The 22394-nt window shown below is 32.4% G+C and overlaps 1 protein-coding gene across 5 annotated transcripts in view; it reads left to right on the top strand.

Annotated features, from left to right (window-relative positions):
• LOC138321571 (uncharacterized) overlaps positions 1-17581 on the top strand; it is a 28372-nt gene extending 10791 nt beyond the window's left edge. For 2 of the 5 annotated variants that reach the window (XM_069265337.1, XM_069265333.1), the window contains exons 5-17: positions 450-543; positions 938-999; positions 1673-1732; positions 3829-3934; positions 5705-5991; positions 6964-7057; positions 11499-11584; positions 13101-13160; positions 13627-13771; positions 14112-14159; positions 14514-14654; positions 15826-15903; positions 16527-17581. In XM_069265337.1, the coding sequence (XP_069121438.1) occupies positions 450-543; positions 938-999; positions 1673-1732; positions 3829-3934; positions 5705-5991; positions 6964-7057; positions 11499-11584; positions 13101-13160; positions 13627-13771; positions 14112-14159; positions 14514-14654; positions 15826-15903; positions 16527-16756 (1491 nt within the window). In that variant the 3' untranslated portion in view covers positions 16757-17581. The remainder of the gene's footprint in view (positions 1-449; positions 544-937; positions 1000-1672; positions 1733-3828; positions 3935-5704; positions 5992-6963; positions 7058-11498; positions 11585-13100; positions 13161-13626; positions 13772-14111; positions 14160-14513; positions 14655-15825; positions 15904-16526) is intronic. The other 3 variants (XM_069265336.1, XM_069265335.1, XM_069265334.1) reach the window with 3 other exon arrangements.
• The last annotated feature ends 4813 nt before the right edge of the window (positions 17582-22394 follow it).

Here is a 22394-nt window from a genome sequence, read left to right as displayed (position 1 = left end):
ATTGCAACTTTTAGCGCACATATGGTATACTTAACAATTAAAACATGGCTGTGATGTCATCTATTGTTATAGCTTGAGGTATAGTCGGAGCAAAGTCTACTATCATCACTTATTAGTGTGGCATAGTTACCTTTTGCTGTGGAATAGTTTGTGCAATTTAAGCAATTTTTTACTACGTTTAGCACTCTAATCATTTTAGGTAAAGCCTTACAATGCTTAATCACTCTAACCATTTTCAGTAAAGCATTCCAATGTTAACATTCAAACCATTTTGGGTAAAGCTTTACAATGTTTAGCACTCTGACCATTCTAAGCAAAGTATTTCAATGTTATCACTCTAACCATTTTAAGTAATGCATTTCAATATTTAGCACTCTAACCATTTTAAGTGAAGTCTTTCAATGTTTTAGAACTGTGACCATTTTGATTAAAGCCTTACAATGTTTTAGCACTGTGACCGCATGCCTGCGTGTAATGAAACCAATCACCATGATCACGAGTGCTGTTGTAAGACCACACAATGTGTTACAGATTTACTGGCGGGTAAAGTATCCACTATTTGATTGTTAAGGATATCAACTTTCAACCAATATAACTTATTATTTCATATATTTAAAGATTTTCTCTGTAGCGACTCTAATGTCGTAAACTCTCGTATCAACATTGATAAGATATTTTTTGTGATTCGCAAAAAAACATTGTTACTATATCCTATGCCAAGCTTCTTAATGTATTAAAAATAAGAATTTGGAATTTTACACAAGAATCTTGGCGTCCATTTTGAAATATATGACCCTTTGGTTTTGTAGAGGCGAAATTCAACTTTTTACTCCACAATTCTCGCAACAATCGCCAGCGCAAGGGCATTTTAGCTATATCAAGTTGATTTCAGGATGGTACTAAAATCAAACATAAATCAGAGCATAATTACTTTCAGCGTCACATATACAGATGGATACCGTAGACTGTTTAGGAGCAATGTGTGATTTAAAGCACCAGGTAATTAACATAAATTATGGCAATTAATCAGATTTAATACTGTAAAAAGTACTGAGATTTACAATGTTAAATCTGTAAAAGAAATCAACAGTGGAATAACTGATATGTTTTCATTCATAAATATAAGGTACATTGGTAAGACTTTATTTTGGAAAGCATGATTGAAAAGTAAAATTTTCGGCATATATTTTCATAAGTAGGGTATAATGAACGTCTATCTAAATTGTTCTGCCATGCTATCATCTCTTATACAGATCTTAATGAACATTTGTTCATTCTATATATAAGCTGTGGGATGTAAGCTATCAATATCTATAATATACAGATAAGGGAACATCACTTCCCATCCGTACGACGTATACCTAATGTGTGCCTAAGGAAATAGAAATATAACGTATTAAACATATTTTTCCGCATTTATAAGGTTCATTTGCTCATGACTTGTCTAAATGACGATGAAACAGCCAAATAATTCGGAACAAATGAACATGTTTGTATTGTTCGCTCTTCCTTCACGTCGATTTTTTATATCTATATATTTGATACTAATTATGAAACAAGAGGTAATAAGTACACCTGATGATGTTTCCTTGGTAACTAGCTATGTCTTGACACATTTGTTTTGTAATAATTGTAACCATTCTGATATATTTTCTTCATTTGGACATAACAGACATGTGTTTTCGAAACTCGTGATCATCATGCGCGCCAAGGCTGGTGTGAGGATCGTCATGTGAGTAATATGTCATTGGGTTAGACAATTGCCAGGTTATAAGTATTCTATAAGGCAATCTTTCATTAGGTAAGTTAATTGTCAGGTCCATGTAATTAGTATTTAATTTGGCAAGACAATTGTACTGGAAGTATGTTATATTTAAACTAAGGTAAAGGTAATTAATATATCTTTGGGTAAGAGAAATGTTATGTAAGTAAGTAAAGTTTTATTATCCAACGAAATGTTTAAAAAAAATCATTAGGTAAGCTAATCGTTAGTTATAAGGTATTATGCAAGTAAATTGTCAGGTTTGAAGTATCTCATAAGGTAAGAAAATTGTAAGGTAAGTGCTATTCCATTTGGTATGAAAATTGTCAGTTAAGTAACATAACATTATGTAAGATAGTTATCATGTAAGTAATATTTATAGTCTGAGCCAGGTTAGTAATATTTAATCATGAAAGAATTGGCAGGTAAGTAATATCTAATTATGCAGGAATATGGTAAGCTAAGAAATATTTTATGAGGTAAGACAGTTGTAAGGTAAATAGTATGTCATTATGTTGGAAAATTATCTGGTAAATAATCTGACCTTATGTTAGTAAATTGTAATGTAAGTAATATTTCATAAGGTAAGTAAATTATCAGGTTAGTATTATTTCATTAGGTAAGTAAATTATTACGTTAGTAATATTTCATAAGGTTAGCAAATTATCAGGTTAGTATTATTTCATTCGTTAAGTAAATTATCAGTTTAGTAATATTTCATTAGGTAAGTAAATTATCAGGTTAGTTATATTTCATTAGTTAAGTAAACTATCAGGATAGTAATATTTCATTAGGTGAGTAAATTATCAGGTTAGTAATATTTAGTTAATTAGGTAAATTATCAGGTTAGTAATATTTCATTAGGTGAGTAAATTATCAGGTTAGTATTATTTCATTCGTTAAGTAAATTATCAGTTTAGTAATATTCCATTAGGTAAGTAAAGTTTCAGGTTAGTAATATTTCATCAGTTAAGTTAATTATCAGGTTAGTAATATTTCATTAGTTAAGTAAATTATCAGGTTAGTTATATTTCATTAATTAGGTAAATTATCAGGTTAGTAATATTTCATTAGGTGAGTAAATTTTCAGGTTAGTATTATTTCATTCGTTAATTAAATTATCAGTTTAGTAATATTCCATTAGGTAAGTAAATTTTCAGGTTAGTAATATTTCATTAGTTAAGTTAATTATCAGGTTAGTAATATTTCATTAATTAGGTAAATTATCAGGTTAGTAATATTTCATTAGGTCCGTTAAGCATCATATTAGAAATATTTCATTAGGTTAGAAAATTATCAGGTTAGTAATATTCCAGAAGGTAAGTCAATTATCAGGTTAGTAATATTTCATTATGCTAGTAAATTTTCAGGTTAGTAATATTTCATAAGGTAAGTACATTATTACGTTAGTAATATTTCATTAGATGAGTAAATTATAAGGTTAGTAATATTTCATTAGGTAAGTAAATTATAATGTTAGTGATATTTCATTAGGTAAGTAAATTATCACGTAAGTAATATTTCATAAGCTAAGTCAATTATCAGGTTAGTATTATTTCACTAGGTAAGTACATTATAACGTTAGTAATATTTCATTAGGTAAATAAATCATCACATTAGTAATATTTCATTAGGTTAGAAAATTATTAGGTAAATACTATTTCACCGGATTTATAAATTGTTAGGTCAATAATATTTCATTAGATAAGTCAATTGGTTATATAAGTAATGTGTTATTATTTCTAGTAAACAGCAATTGTACGTTACTTCATATGCCAATGAGTAAAATATTTCTATTCAAAATTCAATTGATAAACTTTAAAAATAAATAATGGCAAACAACTTTGCTGCACCTTCGTAATCAGTTATAAATTAAGACTCCAATGTTTTAATAGAGTTTTTCTGATTCGCAGTAACCCGTGATATATCTAAGGTGACCTTAACTGACGTAAGATACTGAAATCAAGTGAATTTGAATAACGATATTATTTGTATATATTATTTATTAATTGTATTTCGGGTCTGGTAAAATGGTACATATTTTAGCCTGATATATTCCTTTCTAGAAATGTGATCACGAATACTGGCTTTGTGCGGATCGTCATGGCCATTTGACCAACCATCACGAATGTTGCTGTTTAGACAAGAATTGCATAACGACAGTACTTGGAAGTAAGTGTAATAGGCCATGGGCTAAGAGGGTCCCACATGAACCCCCCCCCCAAAAAAAAAACCTCAGAATAAATATTTTTCTGAACCCTTATGACCCACTGATCATAAATCAAAATGTTAACATTGCATAAGTTGGGATAAACTTCCGGTTATGACGTCATCAAGATGGCCGCCATATCGAATTTTACTAAAAATTGAAAAATAGTCATAACATTGACATTTTCAACCGAGTAGACAAATGCATAGGAAATAAACAATGGATCTGCTCATTTTCAAAGACACAAACGTTTTGAACACTGTTAATGATATTAACGGAAACACAGGCTTAGCTTAGGTTACATTTGTTACGCTATCAGTAGGTGTTGTGCTGTAATAATTATTTTTGAGAGGCTGCTAATCTACAAAATTGAGGGTATAACAATAATTCTTTTTTGCATTTCTTTATATTTTTGTTGATTTTGTTGCTTAAACTGATTGATAAGTGGTCAAAAAACTTATTAGAAATAATAGTTTGCTGTTGGGAAACTTTTTTGCTGCGTCAAGCCAAATATGAAAAATTTGCTGACAAATCACCATTTTTGAGCTTAAAATCATTTTTCTTTTCATTTCCTGCGTAGAAATCACTACATTTATTTGATTATTTGGTCCTGATATGTAGTTGATGTTCTATTGTGGTCATTTTGATACCTCATTTGTCTACTTCGGTTGAAAAATGTCAATGTTATGACTATTTTTCAATTTTTAGTGAAATTCGAGATGGTGGCCATCTTGATGACGTCATAACCGGAAGTTCATCCCAACTAATGCAATGTTAACATTTTGATTTGTGATCAGTGGGTCATAAGGGTTCAGAAAAATATGTGTTCTGAGGTTTTGGGGGGTGCATGTGGGACCCTCCTAGCCCATGGCCTATAATAGGAGCGGGGAACATGCACGATAAGACAGAGAATCGAATCCTGAACCCTCCGAACCCTAGTAGAAGTGTTCTACCAGTAGAGCTACCTATTCGCCGACGATCGACCCGATCGATAACCGTTATACTTACCTCCAGTTTGTTCATTTTCGCCCTGAAGGGTTATCACACAGTCCAGGTTCGGGTATCCCACTGCTCAGCGTACCACTAAATCTTGAACCAGGTTTGAACACAGCACAAAATGTAGTACGAGCGGAAAAATCACGGCAGACCTGGATTCGAACCAGGGACCATCCGATCCCTAGCCGGGGTGCTCTTCGACGGCGATAAACCCAACCCAGAAGGGTTACAAAATCATGATTTTTTAAAAAATATAATTCAAATAATAAAATTTTTATATAACTCTATATAACATGTTATAAATAATACAAAAACTATAAGACTTCATCACTGTGTTGAAATGAACCTTTTGAAGGAAAAAAAACAATATTGACTATGATTTGAGCACGACTGAACGTCGACCATTTCACCTTATTAATTTTGTTTGATTGATTTTGGTGGGTTGTTTTACATTATACTAACAATAAGGTTTATGAAAGGTCGTGCCAGATTAATGATTTAAAACAGCTAATCAGTGACTGACAAATGCCCTACGTGGGAATCGAACTCACTACCATGAGCGGAAGGGGAAGTTTATATAATTAAATTATATAATTACCGGACGACATTTTTACTACTGTTATGAGATATAATTGCTTTCATTTTTAATGTTTCCCATCATGGCTCCATTTTTATCAAAATCCTCGGGAAATGTATCTTAAATATTGACCAATATATACTCGATTTCTCGCTAACAGTCACTACAACTGCGGCTCCAGTACCAACAACAGCAAGACAACATCATACACATCATTCACATGCTCCTACAACGGCACTACCACATCATACAAATGCCCCAACGACAGGTGTCCCTGTTGTCCATACGAACGCACCGACGGTGCGGACGAGTACGTCAGCGCCATTGTACTGTCCTGTGTGTACTGATGACTTCATTGCTGACTGTCAGAGTAACACAATGTGTAAAGGAACGGAAGGATGTTTACTGCAAATTACTGCAGGTAAACTCAAGACAGGATGTGCCGAGGTAAGTTGTCACTATCAAAATATTTCTCTCTTAAGAATGTAGTCTCATGGTAAGTCATATACTTATTGGAAAGCATTGCAACAGCTTGTTCAAGCTAATGCTCATCAACATTATATATATATATATGTGTGTGTGTTGTTTATTTATGTTGACATATCAAAGAAATATTCTGAACAACAGACACTTTCTGATAACGAGGATACGGACAGCATCCTCTGTAGTTTTTATTCCTATAATATGACTGAAGGCAAGGCCTTAAAGGGCGCAGCCAGATGTTTTGATATGAATCATGCACTGCATAGTTACTTGTTTATTTTATTTTCTATTTCATGACATAAGACATAATTTAGAAATAAAATAACACACTTTAAACTGAAGAAGTGTATGATGTAATAATTGTCTAGAATAAATTCAAAGAAATTAACTCAAAGCTTCGGATTTTTTCTGTGTCCATGCGAATCCTATGATTTCGCGCTATTTGTTGACATTATGTGACGTCATTTTCTTGTGCTTATCTTCGACTTGGTGGATATTTTGACTGCATTCTATAGTTTTTAATTTTCAAAGTGTTATCATAATTATTTAAAAAATGATAAAAAAATGTTTAATTACCCCTGTTATGCGTTTGCATTAGTTAAATATATATTTACTGGGGAGAGCAGTACCGGAGCAACGCACAACCTCCCTATATGTATGAAAAAATGGCGGCCGCAAACTAAAGCTGTCAGTGTGTATGCTTGAATTTTATAGATTGTGTTTTTTCTGATATTTTCGTGTATCTGTTACCTTAGAAGTGCTTCGTACTTCGTGCCCTTCGCCTTTATCATTTTGGTTACACGGAAATACAACCTAACACACTAAATTACCATATGGGAATTAAAAGGAACCGTTTTGTAGATTCCACAGTTTAAAGATGTATCGATTGCTTTACGTGGTAACATTCAAGTAATCCATGCAATGTCATTAATTTAGATTCATGATTGCGAGTATCACGAGAGAATAGGGGATGGCATATGCTGCAAGGACAAGAACTGTACCGACGTGGCCTTCCGAAACATGCACACATGTATGTATGATTTGTACAAAGCATATATATTTACAGATACTTTAACGTTCCAGAAATGTAAAGCTGTTTGATCTACAAACGATTGAACTATGCTGTTTTAAAACTCATTTATAGGTAATTCAAATGACTTGAATTACTCTTATGATAACAAGTAATGAACATGAAATATGATAACAAACATGGTTCCCCGCTGCTTATATACGCTCAATGATAATTCAAAAGTCAAATACTTATACGGCAAACTAGCGTACAAATTTGTTATTAGCGCAGAGCTCTATACTAATATAACATAGAGATAGTAAGATAAATATTTTGTTGAGGACGAAACTAAGCTCTAATACACAGGAACGCAATCTATAAATAGCTTTTCACCTCTATATTTGCGTGTTACAGAATTATCTGCCCTTATGGGTAGATAATGATTGTCACGTCATGTTTTTATGGGTATATCGCCATATTTTGACAAAGAATACGACGTCAGTTTCGCCTGAAAAGTATTGACATGTCAATCGATACCTACCTAAAGGGAGATTAATCTGTCATATCCAAAGACGGAATATCTTATTTAAATGAAAACATAATGAATTTACTTTATTTCTGATATTTCATTTGCGACAATGTTTTGTACTAAAGATTTATAAAAATATATGAAAACTCATCTGAATGTGTAAAACATGTCGTCTCTATCTTTAGATTCAAATGTATAAACTGTCGCTATGTCCATCTCTGGGTTGTGCCAAGTTCAAGTTCAAGTTTCTTTAATCCGCGGGCCTTACGGCTCATAGGCAAAACATATATATACTTACGAACTTTAAACACGCAACGAGAAAATTTAAAATTTTTAATTTTTCCAGTCATACCTAAATGTTCTGATTGTTATATGTATTGTTAAACTTTACCTGCGAATTTGTATCCTGGCAATAAAAAATGCGAATTGAATTCACCCAACCATGACGGTACACTGACCCTCTGTGCTGCAATCAAAAAGCGACCTGCACGTGCAACTCCGGTACTTCACCCGGATATCTACTCCATCAACACTTTTGTGTTTGTGTACGGGGCAACTCATTTTTACGCCCTCTTGAAATTAGTGTGCAACATTTTTGATGCCACGCCTTACAGAACAACAAAGATATGCAGCTCGCGGTCTTGTCGAGGCAGGTATGCAGCATAACGTCATTGCATAACGCTTTTACGTCCATAAATCAACCACAACACGGTTGGTACAAAGACACAGGGTCACTGGCAGTGTAAAGGACCGACCACGACCAGGTCAACCTCGCGCCACAACACAGCGTCATGACAATTTTATACGGCAACGTCATTTACGGAATAGGTTTACGACGTCGGCTTCGACAGCACAAAATGTAGTAGGTCATCATGGACGTCAAATCCACCCTCGGACTGTGCGGAGGCGTCTGAAGGAAAGGCGTATATTGTGTCGACGCCCACTCACTGGACAATTTCTTACACGACGCCATCGGGCCATCCGACTACGATGGGCACGATATAAACTGGCAAATCGACGAAATTGGCATGATGTAGTGACGAATCCCGATTCAAACTCTCAAACGCCGATGGAAGAGCACGTGTATATCGACGTAGACATGAACGATATTCTTCGAAATGCATTCTTGAGCGTGATCGTTTCGGCAGTGGCGGCGTGATGGTCTGGGGAGCCATCAATCACAACTTCCGGTCATCCCTAATCATATTGAGGAATACCCTAACCGCTCGACGCTATATTGACTAGGTATTGGCACCAGAACTCAATCCACTGCTGCAGCGCCATCAGAACTGCGACATTTCTGCAATACAACGCTCGCCCGCACACCGCACGTGTTACGATGGACTAATCAAGTGAATGTTATGCCATTCCCCGCTCGCTCACCCGATTTGAACCCAATTGAGCATGCGTGAGACGAACTGGGTCGAAGATTTCAAAAACGTCAACGTCAACCACTTACCGTTCAGGAATTGGCCTCATCTTTGCAAGAGGAGTGGAACAATCTCCCGTTGAGGTTTATTCGACGTCTGTGTACCCCTATGCGGTCTCGACTTCAAGCATGCGTGTTAGCAAATGGGGGTCATACCAGATACTGACTGAAAAGCTTAAAACTGTGTCCCCCTCGTTTTCAACGCGGATTAATTGATCAATATTGAATTGACCACCAATTTTTTTAGTGTAATGAATTGGTAATGATGTGAAATATTTATTAAATAGTTATAATTGGCAAATATGTATACTGGTGTTTTTAATTCTTTACTTTTTCCTAAAGTTGCGTTTTTAAAGTCCGTCAGTATACATACATGGTTACAATATACAATTATACAGGAGAGTGATTGTTAAACTCTGCAAAATGAAACCATTTCTCTAATTGTATTTTTGATAACAAAGTGCACTAACGTACATGTATAATTTGAAAATTATATTCAGATATAATTGACACTAGTTTATACACAATACAATTCATTTTTGGTATATATCTAAACAATACAAGTAAGCATATATAAACATATATACAGGATATATGCACACGTCTGGCATTCTAAAATACTTAATTAGTATTTAAATTTCTTTTCTCAAATGCATGATATATGTATTTGCCAAGATTATTTAATTCTTTAACATTATTTACGCTTAATAATTGCACAAGATTGAAAACACTGGGAGATTTGAAATAATACCTTTTTTATTTTTTTTCTGATTTCTAAATAAAATGGACGTTTCAATATAAAATGAAAATCATCTTCAATTTCATAACATCTACAGTGTTCACATTTTCTCTGTCGCCTTTCTTTATCATGATATCGACCATTTTCAATCTTTAAATTATGTGATGACAATCTGATTCTTGTTATAGACATTTTATATAGATTATCAATTGGTTTTGATAAAGAGTATTACATACAGAAAGTGTCTATCATATGTTTGTATAAATAACCTTTTGTAAAATTTATGATTTTTGACATCATTTCTTGTGAATAACAATCTTTAAAACGATATTCTATGATTTTATATTCATTACCACTTAATGTGTTGGTATTCCAAATGTAAGTGAGACCGAGTTTATCCAGTTCAGTTTTGATAGTATTAGTCCAGTCGTCATTCATAGCTAATCGTTCTTCCAAGCATGTGCTCAAAATACAGATTTTAGATTCTTTTAATTTTAACTTATATTTCATAATTTTTAATTTTCTTTTCAAATAACGTGGTTCTCTACCAAGATCATAATAAACAAAATCATTACAAACATTTCTTTTAACTTCAAGCAGGCGTTTACAAAAGCTTTTCAATATCTGGAGTCTTGTGAAAACCCCATATCTCGCTTCAATATTCAAGTATGCTGTTGACATATGTATCAAATACTGATCATTGTGTGCATATAGTAAAATCGTTTTTCTTAGATTTACTGGTGACAACGAATAGAGCTTTTCTCCCTTGATTAGCAATGTGTTTTCGTGTGATATTAAATTTTCATCAATATAACCAAATAATTAAATTGGTTTACAATCTCTATAACACGGTTGTCATATGTCCCACTCTCAAAATCTTTGATATTTCCACCATTTCGAAAAATAACGATTTCGGTTTTGGAAGCATTAAGATTTAGTTTCCATTCAAGATAATATGCATATAGAGCATCCAGTTATTTTTGTAATGCTTCTGGAGTTTCAGCTATCAAAATAGTATCATCTGCATACATGAGTAAAAATAAGTTTAAGAGACATATTTCTTTTGATGGACAATTTTCTGAAATAGATATCATTTCAATGTCATTTACATAAAAGCTGTATAGAATCGGTGAGAGAATTTCTCCCTGGAACAAACTGATCTGATTTGGATAATATTCTGATAATAAGCCAATCAATTTGATGCACGATTTTTTTATACAATGAATGAATAATATTGAACATTTTTCCTTGTATTCCACGCTTTAAAAGTTTTGACCACAAACAACTCCTTTCAATTAAATCAAAGACTTTGTTGATTATTGTTTGCAAGGCGAATATGGCATGAACTGTAGATAAACCTGGTTTAAATCCAAATTGTGCATCAGTTACTTTATCGTATTCATTATTCCATTTCAGTAATCTTTGATTCAATACCACCGTAAATAATTTTCCTAGACAACTTAGCAAAGAAATACCTCTATAGTGTCATAGTGGACGGTATTTTAGAAGAAAAAACTGACAATCATAGATCTGCAAAGACTCCTTTTGAAGATTCACATAGAGAGACGCGCAACTTTAAAGCCACAGACTAATTCGATTATTTAGACGGAGAAGAAAGGATCATACTTTCTGTCGCGTTTCTTTCTTCGCCTTCCTTGTTGCTATGGCAAAGTCCAAGTGGTGGATATGAAGAGAGAGACAGTAACCCCTGGAGTATCAAGGATGAAATATTTGAAATGACATGCTCTCGTTCTTTTATCTGTAGTGAGCTATACCTGTCCATCATGTCAACAAGCTTCCGACCCTAAAGCCTGTCTGGCCTCTCAGACCAAGTGTTCATATCTCAGCAAGGTAACTATAATTTAAGGACAAGCAACTGAATGAAATTAATAATTATAATGAAATTAATTAATTATCATAGAATAAATTAAATCAATTAATTTAAAGATTTAATTTATGATAAAGGTTTTTATGTTTCAGTAAGGTAACCAGACGCTTATTACGTGATAGACAATATTAATTTACTAACAAGGGGAAGTAATGACCTTAGTTATGATCAATATTCTACATTGTGTGCATACATTTAGAAATACATTGAATCAACAGGTAGACTTTAAAGCTATTTGTAACTTTGAAGTATAATTAATATATATTTTAATTAAACTGCATATTATTATACTTACTACTTCTCTTCCCTTTGCTGTATTATATATAAAGTATAAACCAATAATACCGATACGATTCTGTTCCCTTATGAATTAAATGCATAAATGATTATGCATCCATATATATGCATAATTGTTTACTCCCTCAGTATTACTCTTACTCATTTAGGGCTGTCTGGTTTCAATGAATGTTCGGAGTGAGAGTGACATTGAGGGATTAAGTTATAGTTGGAATTAAGTTAAACTACCATCAGAACCTTTTGATTGAGCGAATATTGATTACAGACGAATAAATACCGCTATTAATTGGTGTTAATACAACAGGAAGATATGTATGCCATTCATCGCTATATTTAATTTCTCCAAATGAATATGTACATTATTATTTATAAGTATTTTTTCAGTAACATGCACGATTTGTTTCAATTCTAAAAACTATTAAATGTTATATTATAGATCCAGTCCAGTGCAAATATTCTTTTTAAAATATGCTTTTTAAAATATGCTTAAAAATATGCTTCTATATTCATGCATGAAATTATTTGGCCGGGGCGTATATTGGCTTTGCATAGTGCTCTTATACTAATGAAATATTTTGAAATGAAACGTGTAGAAGAAAAATAAAATCAATAACATATTTCAGTAATGCAACAGGACATTTATAACGTTTAGATTAAAAAAAACCACTTAATCAATAAATATGTAAACAAAAATGAAATATAGTATTTCTGTATATAGTATTAATAAATATTGATATGATAACTTTAGATAAGATAAGTACTTAAATGTTCATAATTATCAGCCATATAAAAAGACGATATGAGCATCAAAACTTATATTAGACGTGAATTTGATAAGTATATAGAAAATAATTGATAAAGTGTTCCCGCTTTAAACAGGTTGCAAGATGTTTATTACATTTTATTAAAAAGGATATAAATAATTGTATATATGTATATATATGATAACGGCTCAAATCTCAGCAAAGTAGCGAAACGTTTGTAGCATGTTAAGAATTAATAATAATGTAATAAAATTAATGATTAACAACGATTTTGTTAAGTCTGTGTTAAGATTAAACCAAGGCACAGTTATGTATAACTAATAATACATATTATAATAACTATGGTAATAAGATCGAGACCTTATGTAAGTTGTTGTCATTTTCATATCAACGTTTAATGAAGTTTTCATTGACCAAGGGTTGCATGATTACGAGTAACATGGGAGGAGTTTCATCTGGCTGTAACACTCATGCCAAGGTAAGTAATTAATACAGTGTGTACATAATTAAATAAGTTGACATCAGTAATTAGTACTAATTGTTAATTGATTTATCGTGTAAAATGTCAATTATTTATATGACTATTTCATTGTTGGCGTATAACGTGAATTTCAGACTTGTTGGTTTTTCTTTCTTCTGTTATTATTTATTTGTTTATTGTTTTTTATTGTTGATATTATTGGTGATTGTTGTTTTCATCTTTTCTGCTGGTTTTTTATTATAATTATTTCTTATTTATTTTTTTATTTATCTTTTTTATTTTATTTAATTTTTTTTTTTTTTTTATTGTTGATGTTTTTTTTTTTATTATTATTGATTATTTTTTTAGTTTTTGTTTTGTTTGTTTTGTATTTTTGTCGCTTTTATATTTTCGTTTGTTGTTTGTTCAAATGACATTGCAACAATTACGATTATCCACGCTCGATGATATTATTTTATAACAGGCTTGCCAAACCGCAGAGGCTTCTAACAGTGTCCTATGTAATGTAAATCCAATTCCGTTCGCCTTCCAACCGAACCTGCAATGCAGTTTCTGCTGTCATAGAAACGAGAGCACCTGTCTTTTAGATGCCTTGGGGATACATGATGGTACATATACCTTGTTGGTGATAATTTAAGAAACATTTTAACAGTTTCCAGAAAACTAAAAAAAAATTGTCTAATACATCATCCATGTTCATTTTTCTTTACTACAGTGGTCATTAAACTAAGGAAGAAGCCTAAAGCTCTTTAAGAAAATCTATTTTAATGTTATTATCTAACGATTGCCTATCAGATCGTAGTCATCATTGTTTTATATATATACGTTGCCATCAAAATACATTCCTGGAATAAAGCTTGAGAAGGACGATTTCAAAATGTTTAATCTATTCATCGGTCCTTTTATATCATATACTACATTGTTTTTATCTTTACCACTATTTCCTAGCTACCACGATCCTTCCTCCAACTGCTGCTCATACAGCTGGAACCACAGGTACTGTGATATCTATCTTACTTATCTTACTCTTTCGTGAGGATTTGCTATCTTAACACATATGATGCTACTCTAGGCTTCAAATGTATCCGCAGTGACTACTTTTTGCGATTTATATATCTTACTTATCTTACTATTGCTACATAACGACTCTTTCGCGGGAATTTGCTACGTTAATTCGTATAATTCTACTGATTCTAGGCTTGAAGGCTGTTCGCGATGACTACTTTTTTCGATTTCAATAAATCCACACATTACGCATAACTTAATCGGATAAAAAAAAACTTATTTACAGTGTAACGTTTGATCTTTAATTCTATTTTTGAATCTGAACAATGAATGGTAATTTTCTAGCTTCCAGCTGTCACAATATAGAAGATGCCACATTCAACTGTACAGAATTTGATCAAACGTTTCAACTGTGTTCACACACTAGCGGCTTGATGGCACACTTATCAGTGACCAAGTGTCGTAAGACATGTGGATTATGTGGAGGTAATACAAAAAAAAATAATATGCAATGCACAGTAACCAGAGGCGCCAAAAAACAATATGCAATGCACAGTAACCAGAGCACGTTATGTTCAACTTTAAAAATGAAAATTAAATACACACTAGATAGACTTAAAACGTCCATCAAGGGATTATACTATTTCAAAAAATGCTTCTTAAAAGATTAATTGTTTATATATTTATTTGTATATCATAGCAAGACAATCAATTCATTATTATTTTGAGTTACACAACAATTTGTCGATGGTGTGAATCCGGTATGTTCAGTTAAATAATGGTATAACGACATAAACTATTTTCATTTCTAAATGCAGATATCAAAAATACATTATAAAACTCATCTCCGCCATTCCAAATCGTACAATTATTTCCCGGGGGAGAGCATTACACCCCTCAAACAACAAAATTTCGCGCCTTCGGCGCTTGCATAATCATCAAAATTCTAAATCGTAATATTTTTCCACAAGCTCACGCAGACCCCCCCCCTCCCCCCAAATCCCACGCCAATTTGTGTATTCATTAATTTCCTGTTAGCAACGCCATTGTCTTCAGAACTGATGTGTATAAGGTACAAGGATTATATGTAAAGACATATGCAAAAAAGTATATCAAGTATCTGCTGTGGGTGCGGGGCGCGCGAGGGGGGTGTTATGAAATATTGAAAACCCTTGCCCCCCCCCCCCCCCCCCCTCCATTACGTTTCATCTTCCTACGCCACTGGTAACATGATTAAGAAAACTATAATGCTCATATCAATTATTTAATTTAAGAAGACCACTTCATAGCAAACCCATAATCCCCATTCGATTAAAAAGTGATATTGTTATTAGTTATTTGTATGGATAAACAAAAAAGCTAGAATAGTATTTCCCCTCATAAACGATTTTAAAAAGCAAAACAGAGGTGTGGATATAATACCTGCCAATAACCAGTTTTACATTAAATAGTAATATTGGATTTGTAAAGACTTTCAAGGAAATGGACATCGCACAACATACTGAATAATTTATTTTTTCATTTATATGATATGGCTAATTTTAAATTACTTAAATAAGTTTTAACCCGATATTTAAACACGGACACATACAACCTAATTTAATGTTGTCGATATTTATTTTTATGTATTCTTAGTATAGTATAGTATTATTTTTAGCAGCACCTGGCGCTACTGCTCCTAGTGTTGGGGTTAGTTCAGCTGGACCAGTTACTGCAGCAACTACCACGAAATCAGGTTGGAATGCACTGTATATTACACATATGTATATGATTTTTCATGATTTTTCCCTTCCATTATTTCGAGCCTGCGGCTTGACTCTCATATGAAGGAAAACGAATGGCTGATTCTATTTATCAAATGACTGATATTTGCTTTTGTATCATCAATCAACCAATCAGATTCGTTTCGGACCTCATCTCCAAACCCCAATATTCTTTTATGTGCAAATGTGCCTTAATAAGTAGTGAAAAAACGTGTGAACCCCAGTCAATCGGGGAAAAAACAATCACTACGCAATTAGATATATAACACGTGTGTAATATGTTAATGAAATGGCTTTATTAAATGGGGACACATGGAAGTCATATGATAAATTATTTTAACAAAACTAAGTATTTACCTCGCTATATAGGGATTTTATTCCTGAACTATGATATTACTATGCCAATATTAACCTTATCGAGGATACAAAATAAATATAAACTTTGGAAATTTTATCTAGTTTCATATTTTTTAAGTTATGAGGGAAAACAAATAACGTTCATGTGTTCTACATTATTTTTGGTAATTAAGTGAGATTTTCCAATCAAGGTTTTATAAACGTTAATAAATATCTTTGGTTCCATGTATTGATTAAGCAGTCACAGCACAAACAACGAAAGCTGCACAGTTCCCCTGTATTGACCACGACATCAATAACAACTGTGCCATGATGTCCAGTGTCCTCTGTGCTACACAAAACACTCACGGTAAAAACTACGCCATTGCTAACTGTGCAAAGACCTGCAACTTGTGTAAAGAATATTTCCGTAAGTATAAATCGGTAGAGGTATGCCTGTTCGGTATCTTGGCAGTATTCTTCTGTTAGATAGCACTATAACATGGGTTTGAGTTCCACTATACCGCAGCCATCCAAAACATACATACATTCAAACACCGAAAGACATTGCACACATGAGAGACTATGAATAACCCTGACTGTTCACAGGAAGTTAATCTAATAATCCGAACCAAACTTAACCAATACAGTTGCACCCGCTAATTGGATTAACTCAAACACTGGTTGATGTGGTTAGTCCTATAGTATAACTGTTACACGGAGGTTTTGTGATACATTTGTGATTTGGATAAAGTACGATTTTTCGTCGATTAGAGCTACCTTTCGGTGATTGTGAAGGTAAAACACGTAAAAATAAGACGTCACAATCACTGAAAGGAGGAACTATTTGACGGTAAATCGTCACAACCACTGAAAGGAAGAACTATTTGATGGTAACTCGTCAAATATATTTTTAATATAAATTGTGATACCTTTCAATTTCAGACCACTTATCTGGTTGTAAGTAGTCTGTTATTTTCTTTAGAATTATTTTCAAAAAGAATGTTATAAAGTTGACAAGCAATAACGTTTATTTTCTATCAAATTTCATAATGGTTATTTCCATCTTTTTATGTGATAATACATTTCCTTTTCCGTTCAGATGAATACTATATTTACTAATATTATCAGGTATCTTACAATGGAAAAGTAATAATTGAATATGGAATGCATCATTTCTTTACGTTATTTGTAATCGTCTCATGTTTTATTTCCAGTAACAATTCCGAGTGGTAAATAGATTGGGTGCTGCTTAATGGTTCCTTTGGATGTGTACAAAACAAAATTAAGAATAAAAAATGAATTTTAGCTTTGTCCTCTTTTTAGCGTCTGTACTTTTATTTAGATTGTGAGCACAGTGTTCGACCGCATGTGTAACTAATGCACCAATTTCTAAAATAATACTATACCATATTACTATTTAAAGCAAGGTAAGAAGATGTCCACTCATAGAAAAACCATAAGATTTATCGAATATGTTCAAGGACTTATTACTTTATCTTGGTTTTACTATGACATGGGATTCAGTCGTTAAATACACTGACTTCTTAAGACAGGTGGTTGCATTAACCAGGTTCAGTCAAATTATTGGATTGATAAAGATACAAAACAATTTGTGACCACAAATCTGCTTAAGATAGATGGCCGTTTGGACGGCGGTTAAGGCTAGTTTAATTGTATAATAACAATTTAAACTGGTTTAAAAATGCTACACCGTTGACGAATGGTGATGTTTCTTTCTCAAAAACAAGAACAGACGAATTTATAATTTTCTTCAGAAACAAAAGTTACTTACTATATACTATTACCACAATTGACAAATTTGACCTCTTTTTAATTCATGATAAATACATTAACTATAATTGATTGTGTCCCGAAAAATAATTGCCCCATATAAAATGAAATATAAATGTGCTCTATCGGTGTTGTAGCATCTTTAAAATACCAATACATGTTCAAAATAATTCAGACGTAAGAAATCAAAGAAGACGTGAAAACTATATTTTTTGTAAATTTTCGCGACCTTGCTCTCAGTGAATATATAATGAAACTATTTTTCGAAATTTTTGCGATCATAGGAATGTCCCTCGAAGACACTTAAAGACACCGCGAAAATAACCGGATTTAGGGTAAAAATCCACTAAGCATTGACCTTACATGTAGTTATGACCACAAAATGTCAAACGCGCTGTCCTTTCTTCGTAACCCAAAAGTCAGCAAATAACCTTACACCACCGGATAAGTAAAGGCATACGTAATGGTCTGAAATTCCCAATTATCCATTGCACAAGATAAATGGCAATTTTACTGAACTTGGATTTAATCCGTTTTATTTGGGTTAAAAGCACAAATTGAAATATTTATTACGCACTACTATGTGATTACTTTAACATTATATACAACATACATGTTCATTGTTAGAATTAAAAAAACTCTAGTATAATTACTTTTTAAACTAGAAAGTTTTCTTGTTCATCTTCTTGGGTTGGCCATTCAGATAAGATGCGTTTTTAAAATTGACGTAATCATACTAAATATTTTTTCCCTAATTTTTTCAAACCCTTAAATCGTAAGTGTCTAGACGCTTAACTTCCACGTAACAAGCAATCCCATTGATTTATAAAGTGTATGCAGTTGAAATGGATAAATGTTATGACAAATGCATGAAACGTAACATAAGGTTAGTATCTTGACGTTCGTTATAATCATGTTTGGACCTTTTTGTAGTCTTAATCGTGACCAAGTCAAATGTTAGTGTCTGTTTGAGGTTAAGAATAGAGGTTTCCCGTGATAAGACTTGAGAGCCACCTACATTGTATATTTAAATTAAAATCGTGACGATTCGTCTAGATATGACTTACACCATATTTAACCAGGGTCAACCTGTTTGACGATGATATCTTGTAATTGGATAAAATCTTTGTGTGGTCATTAAACACAGCACGGAAGATCGTGTTATAACCACGATATTAAGCAACAACTTAAATAATAACAATTACCAAATTATTATTATAATGTAATAATATCAATAATGAACCTTTATTGAGGTCCATAATGTGTTATACCGCCCGAGTAGAATAACTTATAAGGCGATATAACCCCATATGAACCGAAACAAAAGTCCTTAATTTTCATATTAGGTAAAATAATTATTTTAAATGTTTGCTTCGTACTAAGTTATATAAAAATACATTGATAATGGCTCGACTTCATCTTCCTGAAGAACTCGACGTCGGGGTATTGTGACGTCATAATTGCAATATCGACTTGGGAGTGGTGTCCCAATATGAATATCGACTCGGGTTTGACGTCACAATACGGAATATTGACTCGGTGTTTCTAAAAATAGAAACACCGAGTCAATATCCTTTCTAAAATGGAAACACTGGAGTCAGTGTACTATATATTGAACGTCACGTGACCATATATTAGCCAATGAAAATAGTTGAAAATCAGACCAATATTTATACAGGTTCTTAACAGGATGTATCAGTTTTGATATTTTTACTCAATACTGACCTATCAAAACAGTATTTGGCAAAAATACCGTTTTTGGAAATATCAAGCCAAAATATTACGCGCATGTTTAAACAAAAATATTCATTTGATTAATTTATGTATTTTTTCAGATTTTGTGCTCCTGTGAGGAATATTAGTAAGTGAGAAATAATCAAAGGAAACGTAAACAGGCATCATGGCAGATTAAAATAGATCTAATAGTATCAGTAGGTTTAGTCTAGACCTAGGGCCTAGACGTAAAATGCACTAAATAGAATACTCATTTTGTCCCTGATGAATACCAGTTATACATGTATATTTCATCTCGTGAGCTGAAAACTTTTGTATTTTAAAATATTAAACTTTCTACTTCTCTTGGTAATCTATAACTGTTATTCATCATGGAACAAAGAGTATATTTTACATTTATTTACCTAAATCATTGAATGATTAAACTTAAATGCGTAATATTAAAACCTGGTCTTGGGACTGAAGCATGCTGGGACGGAGAACTACCAAGAATGTTTGAATAAATTAACTTGACCTTCATTCAAGTTCACAGTGATGAAATAGGCTAAAATATCTAAACAACCTTTTGTCAATATTTAAGAGGTATAGATACTGGACCTGAAGCATGCTGGGATAGTGAGAGTTTTTGGAAATGTTTTGTCTACCCACAGATAAAGAGGTAGCCTACTGTATGAAGTGCTATAAGATTTTTTTATTTAGCCTTATAGCTCCTGTTATTATTGAATGTTTGAAATATCAAATTGCCAAATAAACAGGCGCCTTGAGTATGGTATAATAAAGAAATAAAGTTTTAAAAACTACTGGGTAATTGATAAAATTCGACAGTATGTATGCATATAATTGCAAGTTATGACCCTTATCTTAAATTTGTGACTTGATTTCGTTTGCCTGATTTAAAAAAAAGGAAATGGTTCTTGAAAATTTCTTTGAAAAATATTATTTTAAATGTTACATAATGTAACACATAACTCATCATAACTCTCTTTGAAATCAATGTAGCAAATATTTTCGTAAAAAAGTTTTCTGGCATGTGTTCCAATGCCGTAGGGACATCTATGTAATCTTACAATATACTTAATAAATATCATAACAATCACAAGCACAGAATTCAACTTTGAAAAAAAGTTCGCATTTGTAGAACCTGGCCCCGAATTCTCGAAACAAAAACGCACCAGCTTAATAGAATAAAACATTTTATCACTTCATCATGTAACTTAAATAAAAATAAATAACTTTGATTTGTTTTGTGAAATCGGGGCCTGGACAGTTGATAAGGATGTCACTGAAGTTCAGAATAGCGTGATGAAAACCCATGCTCTTCCTATGAGGTGTTAGGGTAAATTGAAACTCAAGTGGCTATTTGTCAATTATCAAACACAACACCTTCACTATTTCACTATATATATATATATGGGACAAGGAAGTAATTTCAACCGTGTGGACAAAACAAAATTGTCAAATTTTCGAGGCGATCTGCCCCTTTTATCAAGACATACAAAACGAACACGATTACATAGTAGGATACGAACAGTAATGCGGGACAAAGTAGACAAATATGAAACTATGTAGCACAATGGAGCGCAATTTACCCTTCGGCAAGTGGCATAAATATATATATATATTTTTTTGCGAAAATGAACAGTTCATATTATTACTTTTTCTTTCTTCAGAAGATTTGTGTTAACTCTTTTTCCTTTGTTTTGTTACAAGGAGAAGCGTGATATTTCCACAGTTTGTAGAATATGAGATATTTTAATATGACCCCAATTTGTTGGATTAAAGTCCCATTAAGATTTTTTTTATGATTGTGATTGATACACACTTAACATTGATGATTCTTATGAATTTGTCTTTACTTAATTATGTTAAAATATTTAGAGTTTAGACAAAAATGCATATTGAAAATATATATAAATATAACATGTAAATGTGTTCGTCTGAAAAAAGCCTATGTGCCTTTACGTACCCAGATGATCATCAAGTAAACCGAGGGGAAATTTAGAACATGTTTAGATTTATTCAATGTTTTACAATGTACATCCTTATAAGACTTGTTTTTCTTTTCAAAATAAAAAATCACCATTGCAGTAGAACTACATATTTCATTCTGAGGACTTTAAATACGCATTTATACACAAAAACTACAAAAGAGCGAATGATTACTGAGTGGACTATGTAGAATGCATTGTATGTTCTCGTGCAGAACAGATTGTTCGCTTGCTTATTTCTAAGTTATTGACTTTCCATGGTTAACTTCCTCACTGTTTTCATATGACCAATCTCTAATAAAGTTGTTAATGATTTGAAGATTATAAGTTGGATTTTAATCAATGTTTATAGAAACTCATTTATAAACGACGAAAATAAGATGACATTAACTATGGCATTTTCAATTTAGAAATATCGCCTTAAAGTTTTCAACTCTATCACTTGGCAAAATTTGTAATTTTTTTAGGATTTAAAGTATTACGAAAACATCATGACTTTAGATTTATTTTACACTATTTTCATCCTTATCGCCAGTGTTTGCATTTTCTAATGTTCACCACATTGCATTGTATAACTCAAAGGCTCTTTGGTACCCGTCTATGAACCATAC

This window comes from Argopecten irradians, chromosome 4 (assembly GCF_041381155.1).
Source record: "Argopecten irradians isolate NY chromosome 4, Ai_NY, whole genome shotgun sequence".
NCBI classification, from domain to species: Eukaryota; Metazoa; Mollusca; class Bivalvia; order Pectinida; family Pectinidae; genus Argopecten; species Argopecten irradians.
The sequence above is the reverse complement of the archived record's forward strand: the minus strand, read 5'-3'. Positions and strand labels throughout refer to the sequence as shown.